General features: G+C 40.5%; 2 protein-coding genes across 3 annotated transcripts in view; one reads left to right on the forward strand and one right to left on the reverse strand.

The window, feature by feature from the left end:
- Nucleotides 1-7,800, forward strand: part of npas2 (neuronal PAS domain protein 2) — a 102,400-nt gene extending 94,600 nt beyond the window's left edge. For both annotated transcript variants that reach the window (XM_088320515.1, XM_088320516.1), the window contains exons 18-22: nucleotides 3,905-4,111; nucleotides 4,193-4,377; nucleotides 5,352-5,447; nucleotides 5,524-5,734; nucleotides 7,094-7,800. In XM_088320515.1, coding sequence (XP_088176641.1) covers nucleotides 3,905-4,111; nucleotides 4,193-4,377; nucleotides 5,352-5,447; nucleotides 5,524-5,734; nucleotides 7,094-7,288 — 894 coding nt within the window. In that variant the 3' untranslated portion in view covers nucleotides 7,289-7,800. The remainder of the gene's footprint in view (nucleotides 1-3,904; nucleotides 4,112-4,192; nucleotides 4,378-5,351; nucleotides 5,448-5,523; nucleotides 5,735-7,093) is intronic.
- Nucleotides 7,801-11,161: 3,361 nt separating this feature from the next.
- LOC148348996 (RPA-related protein RADX-like) lies at nucleotides 11,162-22,153 on the reverse strand. The gene is made up of 15 exons (XM_088321094.1): nucleotides 21,355-22,153; nucleotides 20,276-20,418; nucleotides 19,972-20,164; nucleotides 19,724-19,832; nucleotides 19,534-19,634; nucleotides 17,782-17,901; nucleotides 17,596-17,691; nucleotides 17,336-17,503; nucleotides 15,573-15,730; nucleotides 15,380-15,492; nucleotides 15,184-15,222; nucleotides 14,051-14,142; nucleotides 13,735-13,971; nucleotides 11,889-12,059; nucleotides 11,162-11,828 (listed from the first exon to the last, which is right to left on the reverse strand). The coding sequence occupies exons 1-15, from the start codon at nucleotides 21,941-21,943 to the stop codon at nucleotides 11,698-11,700; spliced, it is 2,460 nt and encodes an 819-aa protein (XP_088177220.1). The 5' UTR covers nucleotides 21,944-22,153; the 3' UTR covers nucleotides 11,162-11,697.
- Between the last annotated feature and the right edge of the window lie 411 nt (nucleotides 22,154-22,564).

Genomic DNA, 22,564 nt, shown 5'->3' on the forward strand with positions numbered 1-22,564 from the left:
CGAGCCATATATGGCTCTTTCTATGAATATCTATGGCTCAGAGACAAATTTGATTGCATGCAAAATTTTGTTTGAAATTTGAGTTCTTCATCCTATTCAGGTACACGCAAATCCAATCCAAAGCTAAGTATCCGATGTTACTTCGCAGTATATATAGGGCACGTTTTTCACTACAATTTACAGTCAAGGTGTCACACCAAAAAAGAAACTCGTTTTGGCTGTACAACGCTAAAGAATCCTTTATACAAAAGTTCACTATATAATCTGTGTTCAGTGTTCAGATACCTTATGATGAATCCACAGAACACACTGTAAATACGCCAAAACACCGGAAGAGAACTTAGTCTTTTGATTGGGTGAGTGGGAGGGATGGGTGGAGCCATGCAAAAAGCGCAAGCACTCCCTCCCATCTCTCGCCCTACGCCATCTGCGCCAAAAGTGAGCTCATCAGGCTCCCTATTTGCAGAATGTTGTGACGTTTTTACACAATAACTGCTTGCATCTGGTTTTGAAACCAATATGTATGAAAAAAAAGGGTCAAAAGGAGTTTAACCGATCTTGAGTAATTGCAAGAAAGAGACAAGTTTAAAGTGGTATGTTTGTTGATTTTGGGACAGGGGCTCTGGCATTATTCTCTTTTCATATTTTTTATCAAATCATTAAAAATAAATGTGCTGAAGACTAAGCTTTTGTCTGGGGTGCGGGTTTAGCAATTTTGTAAATTTGTCTCATAATATATGGTGTGGCTCTTTCCCAAAATAAAATTAATATTTTTTGCTTTTATGGCTCTTTGAGTCAAAAAGGTTCCCGACCCCTGGACTAGACAGTATAAATTCAGTCTCTTTACTCTGAGTCGCCTTTTGTTGGGATCAGTAGAAGGGCCAATAGCCCCACCAAGAGGCAGCATGAAAACCTAATAACTTGTGCTCAGGGTTGGGTAGGGTTACTTTAACTTGATTACTTTCAATGACTTTTGGATTACTCAATACCAAATATGCTAATAAAAGACAAAAGAAACTCAATATGAATCAAATGATGACTCACAACACGTGGTAAGCTTTCTCTCCCGGCTTTGATCTCCGGCAAAACAAACATCAAATGCGACAGAAACAAAATGAAAATCAATCCAAACAGCTTGCCAACATCATTTTTGCCGTTCCGTGTATTCTGTTACTCCCCAAGCCTGCACAAAATGTAGTCATTTTATTCCTATTTCGTTTCTTTTGTCTTTTATTAGCATATTTGGTATCGGAGTAATCCAAAAGTCGTTGAAAGTAATCCAGTTAAAGTAACTCTACCCAACCCTGGACACCATTATGCTTTCTCACACACACTACTATGACTGTCACACATCCTACTATACACTTTCGTGCGCAGTTCTATTCTTTCCCACACAACATTAAAATTGATCTTGATACAGTGTTTTTCACACATAGTTTAAAGTCATAATAATAATAATATCCTTTGTATTGTCATTCTTTGTAACAATATACACAGAACGAAATGTCGATACACCTGACCCGTTGTAGCGAGCCGATGCAGCCGCAGCCAACAGAGGGCGCCGCCATTTTACCAATTAGGTATGACTCGGCCGAGGCGCGAACCAGCGACCTCCCAGTCTCAAAGCGGGCACACTACCATCTAGGCTACTGAGCTAGCTTCCATCTCTTAGTGTTGTTTTACTTTGAGTACTTTTGGTAACCATGATAATGCACACTGATGTGTGTGTATATATATATATATATATATATATATATATATATATATAGTAAAGTTTGAATCCGGACTAATGATTGACATTTGAGGCCTGACCTGACTCTATTACAGACAGAACCATGAGAAAACATTGTTTTATATGATCATATTGGAATATTGTCAGGACCAGAACGGAGACAGGACCCACTCGCGTAACATTTCTCACAGTTTTATTGGGAAGAAGGGAGAGGAGCGCACACACGATCCGGAGATCGCTGGTCACGGGGAGTAGGTTGCTCAGACGCGGAAGTGGGACTTCCGTGGCGAGCGATGGCAGTGTCGGGAACGGAAAAAACGGGTCAAAGAGGAAAAACGTGATTGGGATCGGAAACAAGTCGGAAGCCAGGAGAGGAGAGTTGACGTGATCTAGCTCAAAACAGATTGTAACGGGAGACTAACAGGAGCAAAAAACAGGACATGCGAAAAAGGACTTGCTGTGAAAAACAGAGATTCGCAGACAGACGGACAAAAGGGGACTGACAGGACAGAGTTTAAATACTGACAGGGAGCCAATCTGTCAACGAGCTGCAGCTGGCGCCACATGGGCGGGGCCAATTGGGTGCCATGGCAACCGTGACATTTTATTTATATATATATATATATATATATATATATATATATATAATCTCATCTGACCTCATGAGCTGCACCGCTTATCCTCAGTAGGGTCGCGGGATATATATATATATATATATATATATATATATATATATATATATATATATATAAATAAATCTGAGGGACCCGCGGATTGAAAATAGCTTATCAGTGCTGGGTCATAGAGACTTTTCACTAAAATTATGTTCTAGTGGTTGACTGAGTCTATTTAACCCTACTTCCAATAATTACCCTGGTAATTACACAGCAACATCATAGTAATAACATCATAAGTTGTTATTTTAGAAATGCATGAAAAACGGAGTGCCCTTGGCACTAATAGATAACAAAATGTAGCTCTCAGCTTGAAAAAGGTTGGAGACCCCTGCTCTAGACCATAGGCATCGTTTTAAATTTTTTAACATAAGATCAGTTTTTTACATGGCCGTCGCATCTGTTTGACTGTGGCACCCCTGTTTTAGACAAACTTTTCTTTGTAACTCAGCACTGTTGTAACTGGTACCAGGTATAACAGTACATTTTGAGTAAGACTGCTATAATTAAAAAGTGACTACCGTAAATTCCGGACTATAGAGCGTACCTGATTATAAGCTGCACCCACCACATTTTAAGAGGAAAACCAATTTTGTCCATACACAAGCCGCACCTGTATATAAGCCGCATGCGCCCACATCGAAAAATCTAACACAAACACAAAATTTACCCAAACCAGACTTCAAGTCCCGCGATTGAAACTAAATGTCCTTCATTAAGGTCCACAGTCCAAAAATCCTAGCCGGCAAAATGAACGGAAAATGATACTGTACTTACGGTTTGATGCAGACCTGCAGAGTCCGGGTCCCGTTGAAAGCAATCCAAGGAAAAAATTGTATATTTCCAAAGGTAAGGGTGGGCAAAATATATCAGATGAACACGTTTACTCACGCAACTCCTTTTTCTTTAACAAACTTCTTCCCTCACCTTTAGGGGTCCCCACTAAACCCGTCACCCCGCGTTTGTTCCGCCCTTCCTTTTTCATTCGCCCGTGCAAAACATATCAGAATAAGTGTCTAAAATAAATAAAAATAAATAGATTACAAAAATATACAGTTGCAAATACATATTATACATGGGTTACACATATTTACAAAGAAAGACGGTACACCGAGAGAGTTTTCAAAGCTTTAATAATGATAATAATATAACTTTCATCCCAGTGACAGGGCAGTTAATGGTAGCAACACTCGAGCGCCTCTGGCGGCTGTTCGAAAAATGACATAAATTGGCCGCATCACTGAATAAGCCGCAGGGTTGAAAGTTAGGGGGAAAAGTATCGGCTTATAGTCCAGAATTTACGGTAGTTGGAATGGCAACGGCATGTAGATGGATTTTTCCATAATTATGATGCTAAACTTGGATTGCTCTGCTAGCTCGGCTATAGCAGCTTGTAAACTACCTGTGCTACCACTGCCAGTACGGCGCCCGTGTCCAACATAACTCTTCTGTTATCTGCTATCAGCAAAGACTCACACTTCCCTAATGTGTGTTGTAGATGCTGCTCCAACAGCCCATTCAGAACGAAATATGCCAGCAAGCTCCACAGCCACAGCAGCCGCAGCAACAGGGCCCAGGAAGGCCGGCCTCACAGAGCCAATCAGGGGCTCATCAGCCAGCTCTCAGGCCTAAACCACCGTCCTGTGGGGCGCACAGTTCGTCCCCTCACTCACTTTTAAGAGAGAACAGCTCTCCCTCAACACAGGTACCGTATTTCCCTACACGCAAGTGAGTTGCAAAAGCTGTTTTTTTTTTTTAAACATATTGCTCTGATCGTTTTCGAAAGGTCCCACAGAGGATATCTCGGAGTAACCAAGTGCAATCAGTTAGTTTGCCAGTGCAAACCAACACAAGTCTGACCATGCCGTTCTATAGCAACCCCATGATGTTCCCTCAGACCAACGTAAGGCCTCTCAGTGACTCAAACCAAAGACACACTGACAACGACTTTAGCCAGGACGGACAACTACGGTAAGAACCAAGTTTCTACTGAAGTCTACTTATTTCCAATCTATTTACATTATCTTCCATCCATCCATTAGCTGCACCGCTTATCCTCAGTAGGGTCGCAGGGGTGCTGGAGCCCATCCCAGCCATCCTCGGGCAGTGGTCAGGGGACACCCTGAACTGGTTGCCAGTCAATCGCAGGGCACACAGGGACAAACAATTTGCTCGCTCATTCACACCTAGGGACAATTTGGACCGGCCAATTAACCTATCATGCATGTTTTGGGAATGTGGGAGAAAACCGGAGTGCCCGGAGGAAACCCACGCAAGCACGGGGAGAACATGCAAACTCCACACAGGAGGTTGGATCTCATGACCTCAGAACTGTGCCACACACGCGCTAACCACTGTCCTGCCGTGCTGCCCTCTACTTAAGTCTACTTATTTCAAATGTATTTACATTATGCATTTAATCTTACTTATTCACATTTACTTACTTTTTAAAATAATTACTGATAAGTTAAATGTTTAATTGACACTAAAAACGAGAAAAAACATCAATGAATTTTGAACTTGCAAGGAAAATGAGGGGACTGTAAAAAACATCCTCAAAATGCAAACATTTCAATCTATTCCTAAGGTTCTCCCTTGAGCCCTTTCTTTTTATCAGATCTCATAGGTTATAAAAAGCAGATCAATCTGAAGGGTCCACACTCAAAGAACAGCAACACAATTGGCAAATGGTGACCGTGTTGCCCACAGCAATCAATAATAGTCATACTAAATCAACCGTGGCATTATAGGCACTCTTCTTTGCAAGCGGAATAAAAACAAATGTACAAATGTATCATAAATTCTCCCCAACGGGTGTTAGCAGAATAAACTTGAATAAACAGAATAAACATGGAAAATTGGATCTTCACAAAGGATAAACAATTATGAAAATTAATCTAAGTGTGATTGCGCCATCCTGGACTTAATTGATTGATATCCTTTAGGATGCTCCTGAACCAGCAAATCCAGACCCTGGTCCCCACGAGCAGTGGGTCCACGCAGGCCTCCCAGCAGTGCAACATGGGCATACCCCAAACCATGTGAGTGTTCTTCCCCAGTCCCCCCCACTACGGCAACCCAGCCCACCCTCAAACATCGAGTGTTTCCTCCCTACAGATACACCTTGGAGCAGCAGATCATCGCTCCTTCATTCCCCATGCAGCAGGTCAACTGCAACGCCGTGCTGGTTCCCTCTCAGGTGTTTACCTCGCCTATCATGATCCCGCACAACAGCTTCATCTCCCACCAGTCGCAGCAAAGCTATCAGACGCAGCCTCAGGCTTCCCAGCACTCCCTGCATCTGCAGCAGCCCCAACAGTTCTTTCAGGTAGGAAACTCGACGGGCCCAGTCTTGGATTGGTTTAGATCTGTTAAATAACCCTATTGTGGCTTTGAGCCCGAAGCGCTCTAATGTAACCATAGCAACAGACGGCATGTCCTTATAAATGAAAACAAAATGTGTGCAGTTGAAATCGCCGACATCATGTCACGCAGGACAATATGCATTATTTTACCACTAGATGTCACTGTATTAAAGGTATCATCTTAAGCCCAAATATACCGTAAATTCCGGACTATAGAGCGCACCTGATTATAAGCCGCACCCACCACATTTTAAGAGGAAAACCGATTTTGTACTTACACTAGCCGCACCTATATATAAGCCGCATGCGCCCACATTTAAAAATGTATTACAAACACAAAATTAACCCAAACCCGACTTCAAGTACCGCGATTGAAACTATATGTCCTTCATCAAAGTCCACAGTCCAAAAATCACAGCCGGCAAAAATGAACGGAAGATGATACCGGTACTTAAGGTTTGATGCAGACCTGCAGAGTCCGGGTCCCGTTGAAAGTAATCCAAGGAAAAAAGTGTATATTTCCAAAGGTAAGGGTGGGAAAAATATATCAGATGAACACATTTACTCACACAACTTCTTTTTCTTTAACCATCTTCTTTCCTTGTCTTCTTTCAGTACGAAAGATTACGCTAACGTGAACATGTAAAAATAAAAAAATCAGGTTGTTTACATGTCATTTAGCACCCGGGTCTCCACAACAAGTGGTCAGCGGTTCATTGGAAAAGGGACTGCGTACCAACACCCTGAATGTTGGGCTCCGTTCCAACACCCTGAATGTTTACCTTGAATGTTTAACGGAAACATAAAGCTAACGCAGGCTGATCGTACGTTCGCGTTAATGTAATCTTCCGTTCGAAAGATTACACTAACATGAACGTGTAAAAATTTAAAAAAAGGATCAAGAAAAGAATTATGAATAGGATTTCTTACCTTTGTGGTGGTCAGCAGAAAGGCCCTCGCACACCTACTTCATATTTTGCTATTATTTCTTTCTTAAATGCAATAGTTGTACGCACTACTTTTTGCATTACCGGCGTTCGAACTCCGATTTTTTGACCGAACAGCGAAGCAAGAATTTCTCAGAATTTTTGGTCGGACCCCGATTTGTTCGAACCGAGAGGCGTTCGAAAACCGAGGTTCCACTGTACAATATTTTTCCAAAGCCACTTATATGAGTATCATGCTCGTAGGTTAGTTTCAGCCAAAGGAAAGCAATTGAACACATTCATAAGAATTTTCTCGTTGTTAAAATGAATTACCACAGAATCCATTATCCGAAAGACCAATTTGGGCCTAATGATTTTGCGACGTGTGTTTTTCAGATGACTCAAGGACTCGTGCACGGTGGATCCACTTCAACGTTTTTACACACTGCCAACATTCCGCAGCAAGGCACTGTGGGATACATCCAGCAGCAGCCGGCGCTGCAGCAGCAACAGCCGCAGCAAAGACAATACCAACATTCCCAAAACCAAAATGCTAACGTTTCGGACTTGAGGAACATGCTAACGCGGTAGCGCCGCGGGACGTGGGACAGCGCCGAGTTCCGGCGAACGAGAGCGGTCTGAACATTTGATGCGAAGCTGCTCCACCCCCCCACGAGGAGGACATGGCGACGGGGGACGGACCTGAGGAATGTGATGGTGAGAGGCAGGGCCTTTCATCACCGTCTTGTGAGACTCTCACTCGTCATCGAAACAAGTGAACTCACTATTGCTGACGACAAAGACGCCACTTTCATGCAAGTGTCTGTTTGCACTTTTGGTCTTGTGCCCCAACCGAGAGTAGGATACAGTATTTATTTTTGCCTATACTGTACATTTAATATGAACTGTTCCCTCTGACCAGTGGCTTCACGGTGAGATCATTTCCCAGTCAGTGGAATCAATATTCAGGGTTCGTAACACCTTTTTCATGAACAAATTTGAGCACTTTCTCCAGTACTGTACTAATAAATGAAGAAACCCGGTGCGAATCATGTATTTTGCAGAGCCACAAATATATCTCAATTCACATATTTGATTTTTAATCTTGTGTGTGCGTTCATCGAGACTGATGATTTTTAGATCTTAAGTAAATCACGAATATAATTATTTTTGAGACAAATCTCTCCCCATATTGGTGTTGGGTAAAAAATAATAACATTTTCAGTTGCAGGAAGTTATACCCATTACAATTTACCACTGGGAAATGCTACCTTAATGTTTTACTTGGTCCATAATAAATGTGCATTATTGCTTAGTAGTCCTTGCACCACTGTTTAGATGTAGCGTGCACCTGTCCACTTCAGGGGGCAATGCCATACAAACTAATGCCAGCTGCCGTTAATCACAAATAAGAAGAAAGGCGGCAGCGCAATGGTTCGTTCTAAGGTCTTGGGAACCTCCTGTGTGGGTTCAAATCCAGCTACCGGACTTCCTGTGCGGAGTTTGTATGATCTCCCCGTGCTTGCGTGGGTTTCCTCCGGGCACTCCGGTTTCCTCCCACATTCCAAAGACATGCATTTCAGGTGGATTGGCCGGTCCAAATTGTCCCTAGGTGTGAATGAGCGAGTTGTCTGTCCCTGTGTGCCCTGTGATTGGCTGGCAACCGGTTCAGGGTGTCCCCTGCCCACTGCCCGATGATTGCTGGGATGGGCTCCAGCACCCCCGCAACCCTACTGAGGATAAGCGGTGCAGCTAATGAGATGAGATGAAGAAGAAAGGCAATGGCAATGCGAAGCCACCAGGGAGCAGTGTCTGCATCACTTTTAAGCCGGCAATTTCAAGCATTTACAAGCACTTCACCCAAAATTCAAGCACTTATCCATCCTTGAAAACACAAGATTATATTAGAAGCATTTTAAAGGATTTCAAGCACCCGTACGAACCCTGAATATTGTTATTCAATTTTCCATTTAGATGAGCTGGATGTCACACCCTAAGGGTGCTTGTCTAAATACCACCAAAATGCATCTGGGTTTTGTTTGAAGAATGAAGGGCTTCTTTAACAGCCGTCTCTCGACACGACATCTTTGAGCCCTGCAAGCACCACAGCTCACCTGGAAGCAAATACATGGTGGCGGGTGGGTTGTCTAATGTGCCTTTCAACCATGCTACAAGGAGCATGGTGCAGTTCCAAGTTGTGTCCGACTACGGCTTTAAAACTCCTGCTCAGGTCCATTTGGAATACAAAGCTTATTTTCATTCAAAGTAATTTATATATTGTCCCCCACAGTATATTGAAAAAATAGATTTGTATTGGAGATTAAATATATAGAGCTATATGTGTATTGGATGCCTTTTTCAACCCTCCCTGATTAAGTATAGCCTAAGTGGAAATGGTATTATCATTGTTATATTCTATAACTTATTTGTTGAAAACGTTTATTGTAAAAAAACAAGGGATAGAGAAAGTATTTTATATGTTGAGATTATAAATATATTTTATTGCAAATGCGGGAATCGATGCATCACCACTGGTCTTAAAATCGTACGCAAACTTTATTGTATTTAGTTAATAAAATCAACCCAAAATGAGATTAATAGACGGATATGCTGTCTAAAAAACATTATACCGATTTTACTATCATGTCAGGTTGTTTTAAGTTTATTCAACAATCACGGAAACATTTTGGATACAATTGTATTCTTGTAAACTACTTTTTCCACTTTCATCAATTAGGATACTAAAAATTTCAGGTATGCCTTTGCGAAGATACAGCACACATACGTCCACTGGTTCATTAAAGGCTAAATCATTATTCAGTATAAATATACTACAAATAGTACAGTATTTCTGTGAAATATATATTGTGCTTTTCTGCTAAGTTGGGTGGATTCCTAATGAGAAAAAAAATCTTTGTAAAGGCACACTTTTTACTTCATTGCATCTCGTCAGATGCTGCAAGTTTGACCTATCAGTCACAAGTGATTTCCAAAAAAGCTGTGCACTGTTTTGCACGAGATTTAGAGTACCTGTCATCTTTTACTCCAAAATGTTTCCATTTGAATAAATATTTTTCTGCAGCGGTCGCCCAGCACAGAGGAACAGAACAGGCCCAATAACGTATTTGTCTATGTGCAATGTCCCTTGAGAATGTTAATTTATGCTGTATATTTACAATGTTTCGCAAGAAATATGTATGCCACTAACGGTACTGCGTAAATGATATGTATTTTTTTGTTATCCTGACGTTCATCTGAGCTGAGATCTATTCTGTTTAATAACGATTACAATTTGGAGACTGAGGAATGTAGCGCAGCCTTTATTTTCAATGGCTTGGAGAGGTTCAACAAACTGGTTGACCCATACATTACTGGTTTAGTGCCCTGCAGGCATAAAGTCATCGACAAACATGCTGTTCCTCATTCATTGAAAAAAGGAGGTGATGCGGAGTTTGAGCCTCAACCTAGCCAACAAGGTCTGCACATGTGGACTGGTTAGTCCAAATATAAGGTCTGCTTTGTATTTCTATTCAAGAAAGGGTCAACAAAGTGAAGATGAATATAAGTTCAAATAAAAAATACCCTCCAACACCTGATATCTGGATGTAAGTAAGGTTAATGCCCTCACTTGTTGTATAAATATTTGGCTCTAAATATGTATGGCTATGAAAACGTTTTGCTCACTTTCTTCGTGGGCTTGTTTGTAAAGTGTCAATGTTATTGAAGGTTTTCAAGTGGCACTCTATATTTTTCAGTGAGCAAAGAAGGCCACAAGCTATCTATCTATCTACCCAAACACATACAAAAACAAAGAAAATAAAAAAAGGGAAAAAGTATATTATATTCTATCTATATTTTTGAGTGAGCAAAGAAGACCACAAGCTGAGGAACACTAACTTGCTACACAGCCATCGCTGCCGTTCCGGTGCGGAAAACACAGTGAACATATTGTAAATTGTACAAAACGAAAGAAAAAAAACACTAGATGATACAGTTTATTTTCTATGTTCAATAGAATACATATGTACTGTATGTTACATGATTTTAAAATTAAAGTAATTTTGTAACGGATAACGAGGTGTCTTATTAGTGGAGGTGAGGGTTTGTTGTGTTGGTGTTGCAGTCGCTTGTGTTTTATTTTATTTACCGTTGAAATAAGCTTTGAAATCCTGTTAACACGGTTTAAAACACATATTAACTCAGGCTAAATGTATCCTTAATAATTATCATATAATGACTTATTTAGGGCAGCAAGGCGGCGCAGCGGTTAGCGCGTGTGTGGCAGAGTTCTGAGGTCATGAAATCGAACCTCCTATGTGGAGTTTGCATGTTCTCCCTGTGCTTGCGTGGGTTTCCTCCCACATTCCAAAAACATGCATGTCAGGTGAATTGGCCGGTCCAAATTGTCCTAAGTTGTCTGTCCCTGCGTGCCCTGCGACTGGCTGGCAACCAGTTCAGGGTGTCCCCTGCCCACTGCCCCGAGACAGCTGGGATTAGCTCCAGCACCCCCGCCACCCTACTGAGGATAAACGGTGCAGATAACGGATGGAATGGATGGATGACTTATTTATAGACTGGTAATCGTGAAACATTTTGAAATAAACATTTTCAAACATACAGGATGCATTCTGATTGAAAGCACAAAACAAAGAGGACTTTGTTGTCCTCCCAAGTCAGACATTCAAAGTTAAACACAAACAACCATTAAAAAAATATTTTAGCATGTTTATGCAACTATCAAATTGAGGTTTTGCATCCTAGTGGGGGTATATGCATGTCAGAATGACTGCATAGTAGCATACTGTTTTAAAAGACATTTGAATACCTCTAACAACTACATTTATTGATGACTTAAATATTTGTGCCTATTCAAAATGTAAAGCTGCAGTGAAGATTTAAAGGTAGGGAACTATAGTAAATGATAAAAGTATCACCATTGTTGTTATAACAAATCACAACTGAAAAGTAACCCGTAGTTTGGTAGTGTGGCTTTGAAAACTTTACACAACTTCAGTCACTTTGTACACTTTGCTTATCATTACCTCTACCTCCTCTCCACCAAGGTGACAAATGTCCAAGATACACACCAAATGTAGGCCATCCAGCTCGCTGGCAGTTGCCATAATGTCCTCTGGGGATCAAATATTTGGTGTCATCACCGTATAACTCGGTAGTGAAGGGTGATATTTACCTGGTTCATTCCGGCTTGAAGTGATGCCGCCCAAAGGGCAGAGGGTACCGGAGGAGAGACAAGACAGCATGGTGTTGTCATGACGACCCGCGGGAAGACCTACGGCTCTCTGTTCGCTGGAGCGTAGAATGGGTAAGAATGCGGCGTCGACAGAGATTTCTTTATTCATGCCTGTCAAAACATTCGAAAAATACATTTCAAATGTGTATTTTAATTCAAATTAGCAAACGCAGAAATATCTTTTAGTTTGTGATGCATTCAAGAAGTCCTCCTTTCCGGTACATCACTGATGACTCAACGTCTGACTAAAGGTCATAGTGTCTAGCTTGAAACCATTTGTAAGAAATCAGATGTGCCCAGTCTGGGGATTGAGTTGTTCTGCTTATTTACAAATGTTTCCATTTGTTTAGTCATCCATTTTATAACTACAGACCTGCTCATCCCTAGTTCACCTTACAGCATTTCTTTGTTCAATTCAAATCAATACAAATATTATTTGAAAATCACTTTGCAAGGATTGCTACTCAAAGTGCTTTATAAAAACATCCAGTGTGTACAATAAGACGATAAAATCCCCTCCTTTATACACACCCATCAACCCGGAACACCGAATTCACAGAATCACATAATGATTCAAATAAAATAACAAAATAAATAACAATAGAAATAAAATAATTATGGCAAGGCACAGAGTCACTGAGTGAGAAAAAGGAAATGAGGGAGGCTTATAAACATTGATAGGGATGGCAGAAGATAGCCTCAGGAAAGGATTTCCCGCCATTGAACCACACCACAACACTTTACACCACACATGAGGAAACACTGAAGTAATCATTTTTTAAAAAAAATGCAGATTAATAAAAAAAAAAACTATAAAGAGAAATAAAAAGTAAAATATGTGACGGTAAAATATTAGAAGTTAGATAATAATAATAATAATAATTTCCTTTGTATTGTCATTCTTTGTAACAATGTACATAGAACGAAATGTCGATACACCTGACCCGTTGTAGCGAGTCGATGCAGCCCCAGCCAACAGAGGGCGCCGCCATTATACCAATTAGGTATGTCTCGGCCGAGGCGCGAACCAGCGACCTCCCAGTCTCAAAGCGGGCACACTACCATCTAGGCTACTGAGCTGGTAGATAGATAGATACTTTATTCATCCCCGCAGGGAAATTCACATTTCCAGCAGCATCCCTGAGCTGAGAACAATACAATAATAAAGCAAAAATAATATAATATACAATATACAAATACCCAATGTGACGTGCAAGTGCCCACTGTAGCGTGTTATATAGAGTATCTAGATGGTGCTACACAGAATACATGTTGCAATAAAAAATACGGTAATATGCAATGTAGGGGGGTGTGGTTTAATGTGGGCCTTTACTCTGCCGGGTAGAGTTAAAGATCCTCATGGCATGAGGAAGTAAAGATCTCTTCAGTAAAAATGATCAATTAAAAGGCATATTAAAAAGAGGGTCTTGAGCTTGCTCTTAAATTAATCAAGTGTCCGTGCAGACTGTTTCATAGATCGGGTGAATGTTGTTTTACCATAGGTTTTGGTCCTCCTCACCAAAGGAACGGTTATGAAACTGTTGCCAGCGGGCTGATATAATAAAAGCAAGTCAGATAAGATGGCTTAAGACCGTTGAGACATTTTAAAATTAATACAAGCTCACGAAAACCGATCCTGAAACGTACGGTGAGTGTTTTTAAAACTGGTGGTATGTAATCCCCCCCCTTGAAGGACATTACTGGCTGCATATGAAACGGTTTAGTGTTTGTGAACAAGAGCACATCAAATGCTTTCCATGTTTGACAATTCTAAACCGAATCTTACCAAGTATGGTAACCTGATAGTATCCTGGACAAACAACGACTGGGAGCGCATCAGTAGAATGCTCTGGTGTCCAGCGCGAAGGTTGAAGGTCGCTCCAGCGAAGGAGGGCATTCTTGTCATCTAGGGTGAAACTTCGAGAAATGCTGTCCTCGTGAAGAGTGCCGTGATGCAAATGTGCAGGGACGTCTTCCCGTTGCCTCGACCATCCACTGCTTTCCCAGGATAGCTCATCGCAGCCTGATGTAAACCGACGCATGTAGGAGCATTTCAAAATCTGTGCACGGCAATAAAGTACTTTGAAGGTTCACAATTCAACCTTCATTTTGTGCTTGCAGTCTTTGTTGGGATGATTCGGAATCTTCAGCATCCTCCTGCAGCTCGCTTTCTAATTCTTCATTTCTTGCTCTTCTGTAATAACAGAGATTGCAGCTGAGCACTTTTCAAGACCGGAGTGGGAAAAAAAAATGAGTCGTGAACCACATTGAAATCAAATAGTTGGTAGGACAACCTGCCACGGACAAAAAGATGATTCATTGATTCTCTTTTGTATCTGCTGATACAGTTTTTATCCACTACCTTGGCAATGCATGAGAAAAAAAAAATGGCTGAAATTGCTTGGTATCCCTTCTCACTTTATATGAATTAATATACATACAGACATGAATAAAATCATGTTATATTTTACATTAGTATATTAATAGAACTTTTTATAAAAAATGTTTTAAAACATTTAAAGCAAATTAAAGCAAAGTATTATATGATGCCCCCTTTTGACCGATAAATTAGATATACGCATTCAAAAGCTCATAATTCAATGTTTTCTTTTGTGTGTCATATGATAAATGTAGGGCAGCACGGCGGCGCAGTGACTCGCACTTGTGCGGCTGTTCTGACGTGTGGAGCTTGCATGTTCTCCCCGTGCTTGCGTGGGTTTCCTCCCAGCACTCCGGTTTTCTCCCACGTTCCAAAAACATGCATTTGGCCGGTCCAAATTGTCCCTAGGTGTGAATGAGCGAGTGAGTTTTCTGTCCCTGTGTGCCCTGCGACTGGCTGGCAACCAGTTCAGGGTGTCCCCTGCCCACTGCCCGAAGATAGCTGGGTTGGGCTCCAGCACCCCCCGCGACCCTACTGAGGATAAGCGGTGCAGATAAACGATGGATGAGTAATAAATGTATCAAAATATAATACATGATTACAAATTGCAAATAAAGATAAAGGCTAAATTAAAAAAATATTTATATAAAAAAATGACATCAACATAATCTTTTGGAATAAAAAGCTATTTTTTATAGAGAAAGGGGCCACAAAACAATAGCCATTTTCTATCTGTAGAAATGTTTTTTTCTCTTTGTTCAGCAGGCAGAATTAAAAATCCCAAAGGGCCGTATGTGGCTCCCGGGCCGTAGTTTGCTAAAGCCTGGTCAAAATAATCGTTAGAATCATTTTTACCGTTTTGCCGGCACACTGCTCGCTGAAATCTGTGTATGCCTGGGGAAAAACATTACAATAAATTAAAATGTTGTCCACAATAAAGGAGATCCACATAAACTCAAGATTAAAAACTACAACATAATACGTACAGTACATGCTTTTAAAACAGTCTGAATACGTTTGTGGACCACTACTTTACATAATAAAATCCTACCTCGTCTTTCCTGTCCTTTTCCTATGTGTTTGTTCAGATGAGGCAGGATCGACGGAGAAAGCTGGGTCTTGCACATCTGATAGGGCGTAGTCCTGTGTAGAAGTACTTGATACCTGTTGGAAGCATGACTCTCTTGTTTGAAACAGGAAAAACAAAAACTCACATTTGAGTGTCATGAAGTAGTGAGTCCTACCTCTTTCGCCCCAAGAACTTGTGGCCCAGTCACGCGTGACTCAATGACATATTTCACAGCCATAATCTGACCTTGAATGGCGAGTTTCTTACGTTCTCTATACTGCAAGGTTTCCAACTCTTTCTTCAAGTCGGAGACGGCCACGAGTGGAACTTGCTCTGTGGAGTGAACATTTCACAGACAAAAGGAATATTGGAAAACCGGCGTATGAACGATGGATGACGATAATAACAAAGCGTATTCATCAATTTGCAAACACTACAGACTCAAGTGAATATTGGCATTTTTATCTGATTTAAATGTTATTTGATTTGTTCCTAACTATGAGTTATAAAAATAATATTTTTCATTTTCAATAAAATATCTCAAAGTAAATAAAACAAACAAAATCACAGTAAAATGAGATGTGGTCCCTCTCAGACACAATTGTGACGCCGCTGATTGATAAAAAAATAAAGTAATCGGGCAGGGCTCTAGGGCAGCACGGCGGAGCAGTGGTTAGCGTGTGCGCGGCACAGTTCTGAGGTCATGAGATCGAACCTCCTGTGCGGAGTTCGCATGTTCTCCCCGTGCTTGCATGGGTTTTCTCCAGGCACTCCGGTTTCCTCCCACATTCCAAAAACATGCATGTCGGGTCCAAATTGTCCCTAGGTGTGAATGGGCGAGCGAATTGTCTGTCCCTGTGTGCCCTGCGACCAGTTAAGGGTGTCCCCTGCCCACTGCCTGAAGGTAGCTGGGATGGGCTCCAGCACCCCCGCGACCCTACTGAGGATAAGCGGTGTAGCTAAGATGAGATGAAAATACTCAAAAATTATGTTTTTCTTAAAACTTTCAACTTCATAGGTGCAAAATTATGGCTTGACCTTAATTAAATTAAGACTTCAATTTGGTAACACTAAGATTTGTTTTTTAATCAACGAGATTTTCAAGTATTTCCCCCCCAATCAGTTAAAACCGAGTTGAGGGATGAAATTATTTTAGGACTGCTTTTACTTTTCATCGCCATCTGCACCAAGTAGCCCCTTAAAAAACACCTGAGTAACCTAATCATTGGTTCTGAAATTGCTCACCAATGATGGGTCATTGTGTTTTTCTAGAAAATTGGAATTTGATTTTTTTTAGTGGTTGTCTTAATCTATTCACCCCTATTTCCAGTAATAACATCATTAAAAGCAAAATAACAACATAGTCATAACATGTAACTTGTCACGTACAAATGCATATTCAACTGGTAGCCCGTCACGCTAATCAGTAACACATCTCCAACTCTCAACATTAAAAAGGTCAGAGACCCGTTTTAGAATTAAACTCCGATAAATGGGGAATATGAAATTCTTACCACAAGCTGAGCTATCCATTTTTGTTTTGTCAAGACAAGTCACATTAAATTTTATAGCCCTTAATTACAAAAATGTCTCAAAGGACTGCACAGGATTACAATGACCCCATCTCCTGATCTTAAACCAACATGCGGGCAAGGAAAAACTCAAAACCTCAGCGTGAGGAAAAAAGAAACCTTGAGAAGAGGCCTCACAAGTGGTAATCCCCCTTGCAGGATGGAACAGATTTAGCATTGAGTTACAGTACACAAACATAGTAAACATCAATAAAAGAGAACATGTTGAAATTTGTCCGGAAAGTACACGACAGCCCAAACGCCTCAAGTCTGTAAACTAGTCCAAAAAGTCCATAACAGCAACGACACAGCTTCCCAATTTGCAAAAATATTGTGATATACAGTATAAACCAAACATTACATTCACCTGAGGCCTCTTCCACTGGGTGGGTAAACGTGCGTGGAGCATGAGGGTAGCAATAATAGCCTCCAACAGCTGCCTTCTCCAGGACCATATTATCCTTCAGCGTCTTGTTCCTCTGTATGAGCTTCGCCACAGTGGGGTCATTCCTGTAGGGTTGACCTTTGTGGTAGCCTGTTAAGGTGAAAAAGTTCAAACTGCGCTTAATAACTCAGCCTCCCTAGAGCTGCAGACAGATGACATTTTAAGATTTGAGCTCTGCTAACCTGTAATGAAAATATCCGTCTCGCTGCTCGTGGTCAGGTACGGCAAAGAGCCTTCCACTTGAAACACTCGCATCTGAGTGCACACCAGGTAAGCCACTTAAGAAGGGAAACAATGGGTTTTTTTTTTTTTTTCAACTGACACAAAGTTACTTAAAAAGCCACCAAGTTTTAAGTAAAGGCTTTTACACGGGTATATACTCCCAAAGATTTCTGGCCGAGAAGATGAAAACAATTCCAGGATAAAGGGATGCTCCGACGTTCCATCGATAGCATGGACCCACCGGAACAACCAGTATTTCTCGGGGCCTGCATTCAAAGTTAAAAAGGTCAATCGCACAGCAAACCAATTAAAATATATGGTAGGGCAGTGTTTCTCAAATATTTTTGAGGAAAGGTACCATTTTTATCATCAAAAAACCACGAGGCAAAAGTTCCCTTAAATTTTTTTTTTCTAATTCCTGGCACAACTTTCATGTATTTCTTTTAAAGCTTAAATTGTCATGTTACCTAAAATGCACTATAGCGGGTGTTTTTGTGATCACTGTGGCCCAAGAAGTCTCATCTCATCTCATTAGCTGCACCGCTTTTCCTCAGTAGGGTCTTGCGGGGGTGCTGGAGCCCATCCCAGCAATCATCGGGCAGTGGGCAGGGGACACCCTGAACTGGTTGCCAGCCAATCGCAGGGCACACAGAGACGGACAACTCGCTCGCTCATTCACACCTAGGGACAATTTGGACCGGCCAATCCACCTGAAATGCATGTCATTGGAATGTGGGAGGAAACCGGAGTGCCCGGAGGAAACCCACGCAAGCACGGGGAGAACATACAAACTCCGCACAGGTAGGCTGGTAGCTGGATTTGAACCCACACAGGAGGTTCCCAAGACCTTAGAACTGTGCCGCACAAGCGCTAGGCCCAAGAAGTAACACAGGTTAATAATGATTTTTTTTTTTAAATAATTTATCTGTAATTTAAAATTTACTACATTTCCAACCTGTTTTTCTAAAAATGTTACTACATTTTCATCTTGTTTTCATGATAGAAAAAATAACAAAAAAATGGTTAAAATGAGCAAAAATGATATGCCAGCAGAACCAAAAATGTTTTATTTAATTCTAACTGGAAATCAGCTAAATTATGTGCAAGGTTTTTAGTTGATTCATCTCACAATTCTTTTGCAGTGCAATATTAAACAGCTTCCTCACACACAATAAATTACTTAATATACAGTACTACCTAATAAGCATGTCATTAATGTACAAGGGAGAAAGAAAAATTGTCATCTGCTGCCACCTACTGATATGTATGAATGCAGTTACTCGGCTGATCAAGGAAAGAAAGCAAAGATACTGTTGAATGACATGTGATTTTGGGAAGTTAAAATTGGGAACTTTTCTGCAGCACAATAGAGCAGTGTTTTTCAACCTTTTTTGCGGCACACCATTAACCACAAATGTTATACAATGACACTAAACAGTATGTTTAATTACAATATAATTTACAATACCCCAAGTTTTTACAGCACAGACACTTGACAATGACATAATATCAGCAGAAAATGATTCATAAATGTTTTATAAAATGTCAAATCTTAAAAAGTGACATTGGATAATATCTCACGGCACACTAGAGTGTCGCGGCACAGTGGTTGAAAATCACTGCACTAGAGAAAGTCTCACAACACTTTGGTGGAAAAACACTGGGGTAGTACTCTCTTGGTTTGCAATTGTAATTGTAATGGCTCAAAGGTTTTAAGTTTATGACAGGTGCTCGGTTATCTGGTCTGCACAACAGGTTATTAAGAGGTTCAAACTGAAGTATAAATTTAGTTTATGCTCCTGAGTGGAACACAGAACAACTTACTCATGAAACTAAATTCACAATTTTCCATTAATTGCCCTCCATGGTGTACATGTTCCACATAACTAAAATCTCACCTGAATTGCCTTTCCTCTTGATTCTTTCAACGCGCCCGACAAACGTTACTAATCCGATGATGTCACAAACAGAGTTGTTGGCAAGCGTGTCAATCTCTGCTCTGAAATCATGGAAACGTAAAATTAACCATGTTTCACAACACAAAGCTAAGTGAAGAATAAAAAAATGATAATTGGAGGATAAAATGACCTTGTGGCAAAACGATAGGACAGATCAGGCAATGACCACTGAGGACGAACACTCTTCGGCGGCACCACAGTAATAACAGACGTTGGATTATAAGCATTCAGACAGATTTCTGAGGAGTTAAAATTTACAACAGTTAGATCACATTTTTTCATTTATGACAATTACAGAATCTATAAAACGATTCCTGCTTGTTGCTCGATTAATCAAACAATACTGTATACCTAACTGAAACGTTAAGAAAAATTTACCAATTGAGGTCAATGTACAGATTCCATAGTGATCCATTTTGGGGCGTGAGCGATTTGAGTAACTCTGTTTAAGAGTGTAATTTTGAATGTGCAACACTGTTCCAACTTTGAGCAAGTTGTAAAACTGCGGGCAGAGTTCGTTCCAAAGCACGAGAGACATGATGCCACTCTGGTCGGCCACTTCAAAATAGGCCTAAAAGAAAATGAAGGCAAACCAGGTATGAAACAACCGCATCACAGCATGGAGGACATCTTTCTACTTTTTTTTCATGAAATCACAAGGTTTGTAAGGTTTAAACCATACCTGGTAGGGATAATCAATCTTTGATCCTCTCTTGCCGTAATACCTCAATCTGGATTTCTGTAGTATCTTTACCAGGAGCGGGGGAGGTTTAAGTTTGCTTCTAAATGCTGACTTCAGGTTAATAATAAGAGCCATCCTGCTCACTGTTGGGAACGAGTATGTTAAAATAACATAGTATTTTGACATTTGAAAAACAAAATTAAAGAAAACTACATTCATTTTTCTCACACACATATATCCGTATATATGTACATTTTGACTATGTTTAGTGAAATCTATATTTATTTTAATCTTATTTTTGCACAACATTGCTGCTAATATTGTTTCAGTATTTTGTGATCTACATTCGTATTTACCCTGTATATATTACCCATCTATCCAAATATTTGTTTTAATGCTATTTTAATTTTCTCAGTCTTAATTACATCTTTATTCTGGAAAGCCACGTCAAATCTCTTTGTTAACAATGTTGTAATCAATTACGATAAAGACAATTATATTCAATTATGGTCTAAAGACATTACATGATTCATTTATTTGTGTGTAATTATTTGACTTCTTGACAGAATTACAACGTCTTGATATATCTATTCATTTCATTGTTATTCAATCTCTACATCGTTTCAAGTGGTGTTTTCAGTTTTACCAGCCCCTGCCAAAATCAATTCAGACAAACGACTGGTGTGATGTAAGGATATTCGCACTACCTCTTAGGTTTCGTTATTGTTATAGCCCACCCTTCTTTTATAAGTGATTGTCAGCCATTGCCTGTGCACTTGCGAATCAGTTTAGTTCGAAACTGCATTTGCGCCCGGAATATTCTGCATGAAAACCTCACTAGAACTGCTCAACTGCAGGGCTTGTCCTACCCTTCTCACAACCCAGATGTTGAAAGAACACACAGAGGAGGTAATAGTCCTTCTTGAGTATAGATTTTAAAATATATCTTAAAAAATCAGCGTCTATCCAAAGTTGTTTCTATCTAAATCCAATGCAAAAGAAACGCAGGGTTCCATTAGCAAATATCTGCTCATCAAATTACTTAGGACTATCCGCTACCTGCAAAGTCAGCATCTCACCGTCCAGCACTGGTTCACGCGTTGGCGTTTCCGAAATCCACATGTCTCCTTCTGGAAACTCATCATTCCACAGAGGCAGATAGTGCTTGCAGCTAGGCTGGAGTGGAACGTCGCTCCGGAGCAAGGAACTCCTCTCCATGCCACATTGAACCAGCACCGGCAACGAGCTGACATCTCGGATGCGAGACAGCAGTGCAGATTTCCCCGGTCCGCTTCTTAACTTCTCGATGCTGATGAAGCCGTGGTGCAGCATCCGCTCGTTGTAAACGAAGGAGCACTTGGTTATGAATACTTCTGAGCCTGTCCTCAGGTTGTTGGTGTGAACCAAGTGATTTAAACTTGAGTGAAGGGAACATTTGAGCCGCCACTCTCCATCAGTGACAGTCACGTCGTAACTGTAGTTCTCACGTGGCAGATCATCATGAGGTTCTCGCAAGTATCGCTGAAGTGCGATGACAGCGACCCCAGCGGCCGCTTCGTCTTCTTTGTCAGTTAGTTCCAGGCGTTGCTTGGTCAATAACTGGTCCAGTGTCCTCCGGAGGAGAGATGGACGAGGTACACCAATCGAAGTTGATGGTGTATCATCCATCGTGGAATGTTAATCCAACAAATTAAGCTATGGTTGACTTTTTGAGATTAAAATATGTTAAATATTTACTACATTCACCACTTAATAATCGATGAACTTTCCGTTGCTCGCCAACTCCAACCGCCAGACACAGGCTGAAATTGAAAACACAAGTGCAGTTTGTTTACGTCACTGATAAATTCGAACCGTCAGTAAACATTCAAAGCTACAAAACAATTTATAACTATTTCTATCTCTACGTAATTTCCATTTTCATAAAGTGACAGTTATACCACCTTGAGGGAATAAACCTCCCTTCAAATTACCCGCCCGCTTGTCTTAGTAGAGTCGCACGGAGATGACGTCATGACGCGACAAAAGCCCTTTCGATTTATTTTTTATTTTTTAAAGTTTGGTCTTTTAAAATTTACCAAATAATTTTTCTTCAATTTCAAACAGAGAATATAACACTACTGGGAACAGTGCATTTGAAAATGGAGACGAAAAAAGTATAGCATATAAAGCTTTCGTGAAGTTTTTCCAACAGTCAAAATTTCATTTAAATTTATGAAAACAATGGTTTACAAATAGTAAACTGACATATTTAATTTTAATGCATTGAATATTGCTTTCCCCTTCTTA

The sequence above is a fragment of the Urocampus carinirostris genome, chromosome 17 (assembly GCF_059441175.1).
Source record: "Urocampus carinirostris isolate Australia breed hairy pipefish chromosome 17, RoL_Ucar_1.0, whole genome shotgun sequence".
Classification (NCBI taxonomy): domain Eukaryota; kingdom Metazoa; phylum Chordata; class Actinopteri; order Syngnathiformes; family Syngnathidae; genus Urocampus; species Urocampus carinirostris.

What these genes read in the sequence shown, in the direction of transcription:
- LOC148348996 (XM_088321094.1), bottom strand. Translation starts at nt 21,943, where the DNA reads ATGGATGATACACCATCAACTTCGATTGGTGTACCTCGTCCATCTCTC. An exon ending in CTGTACATTGACCTCAATTG is followed by an intron (nt 19,833 to 19,971) that starts GTAAATTTTTCT and finishes TTAACTCCTCAG; the next exon opens with AAATCTGTCTGAATGCTTAT. An exon ending in CAAGAGGAAAGGCAATTCAG is followed by an intron (nt 17,902 to 19,533) that starts GTGAGATTTTAG and finishes CTTTGAATGCAG; the next exon opens with GCCCCGAGAAATACTGGTTG.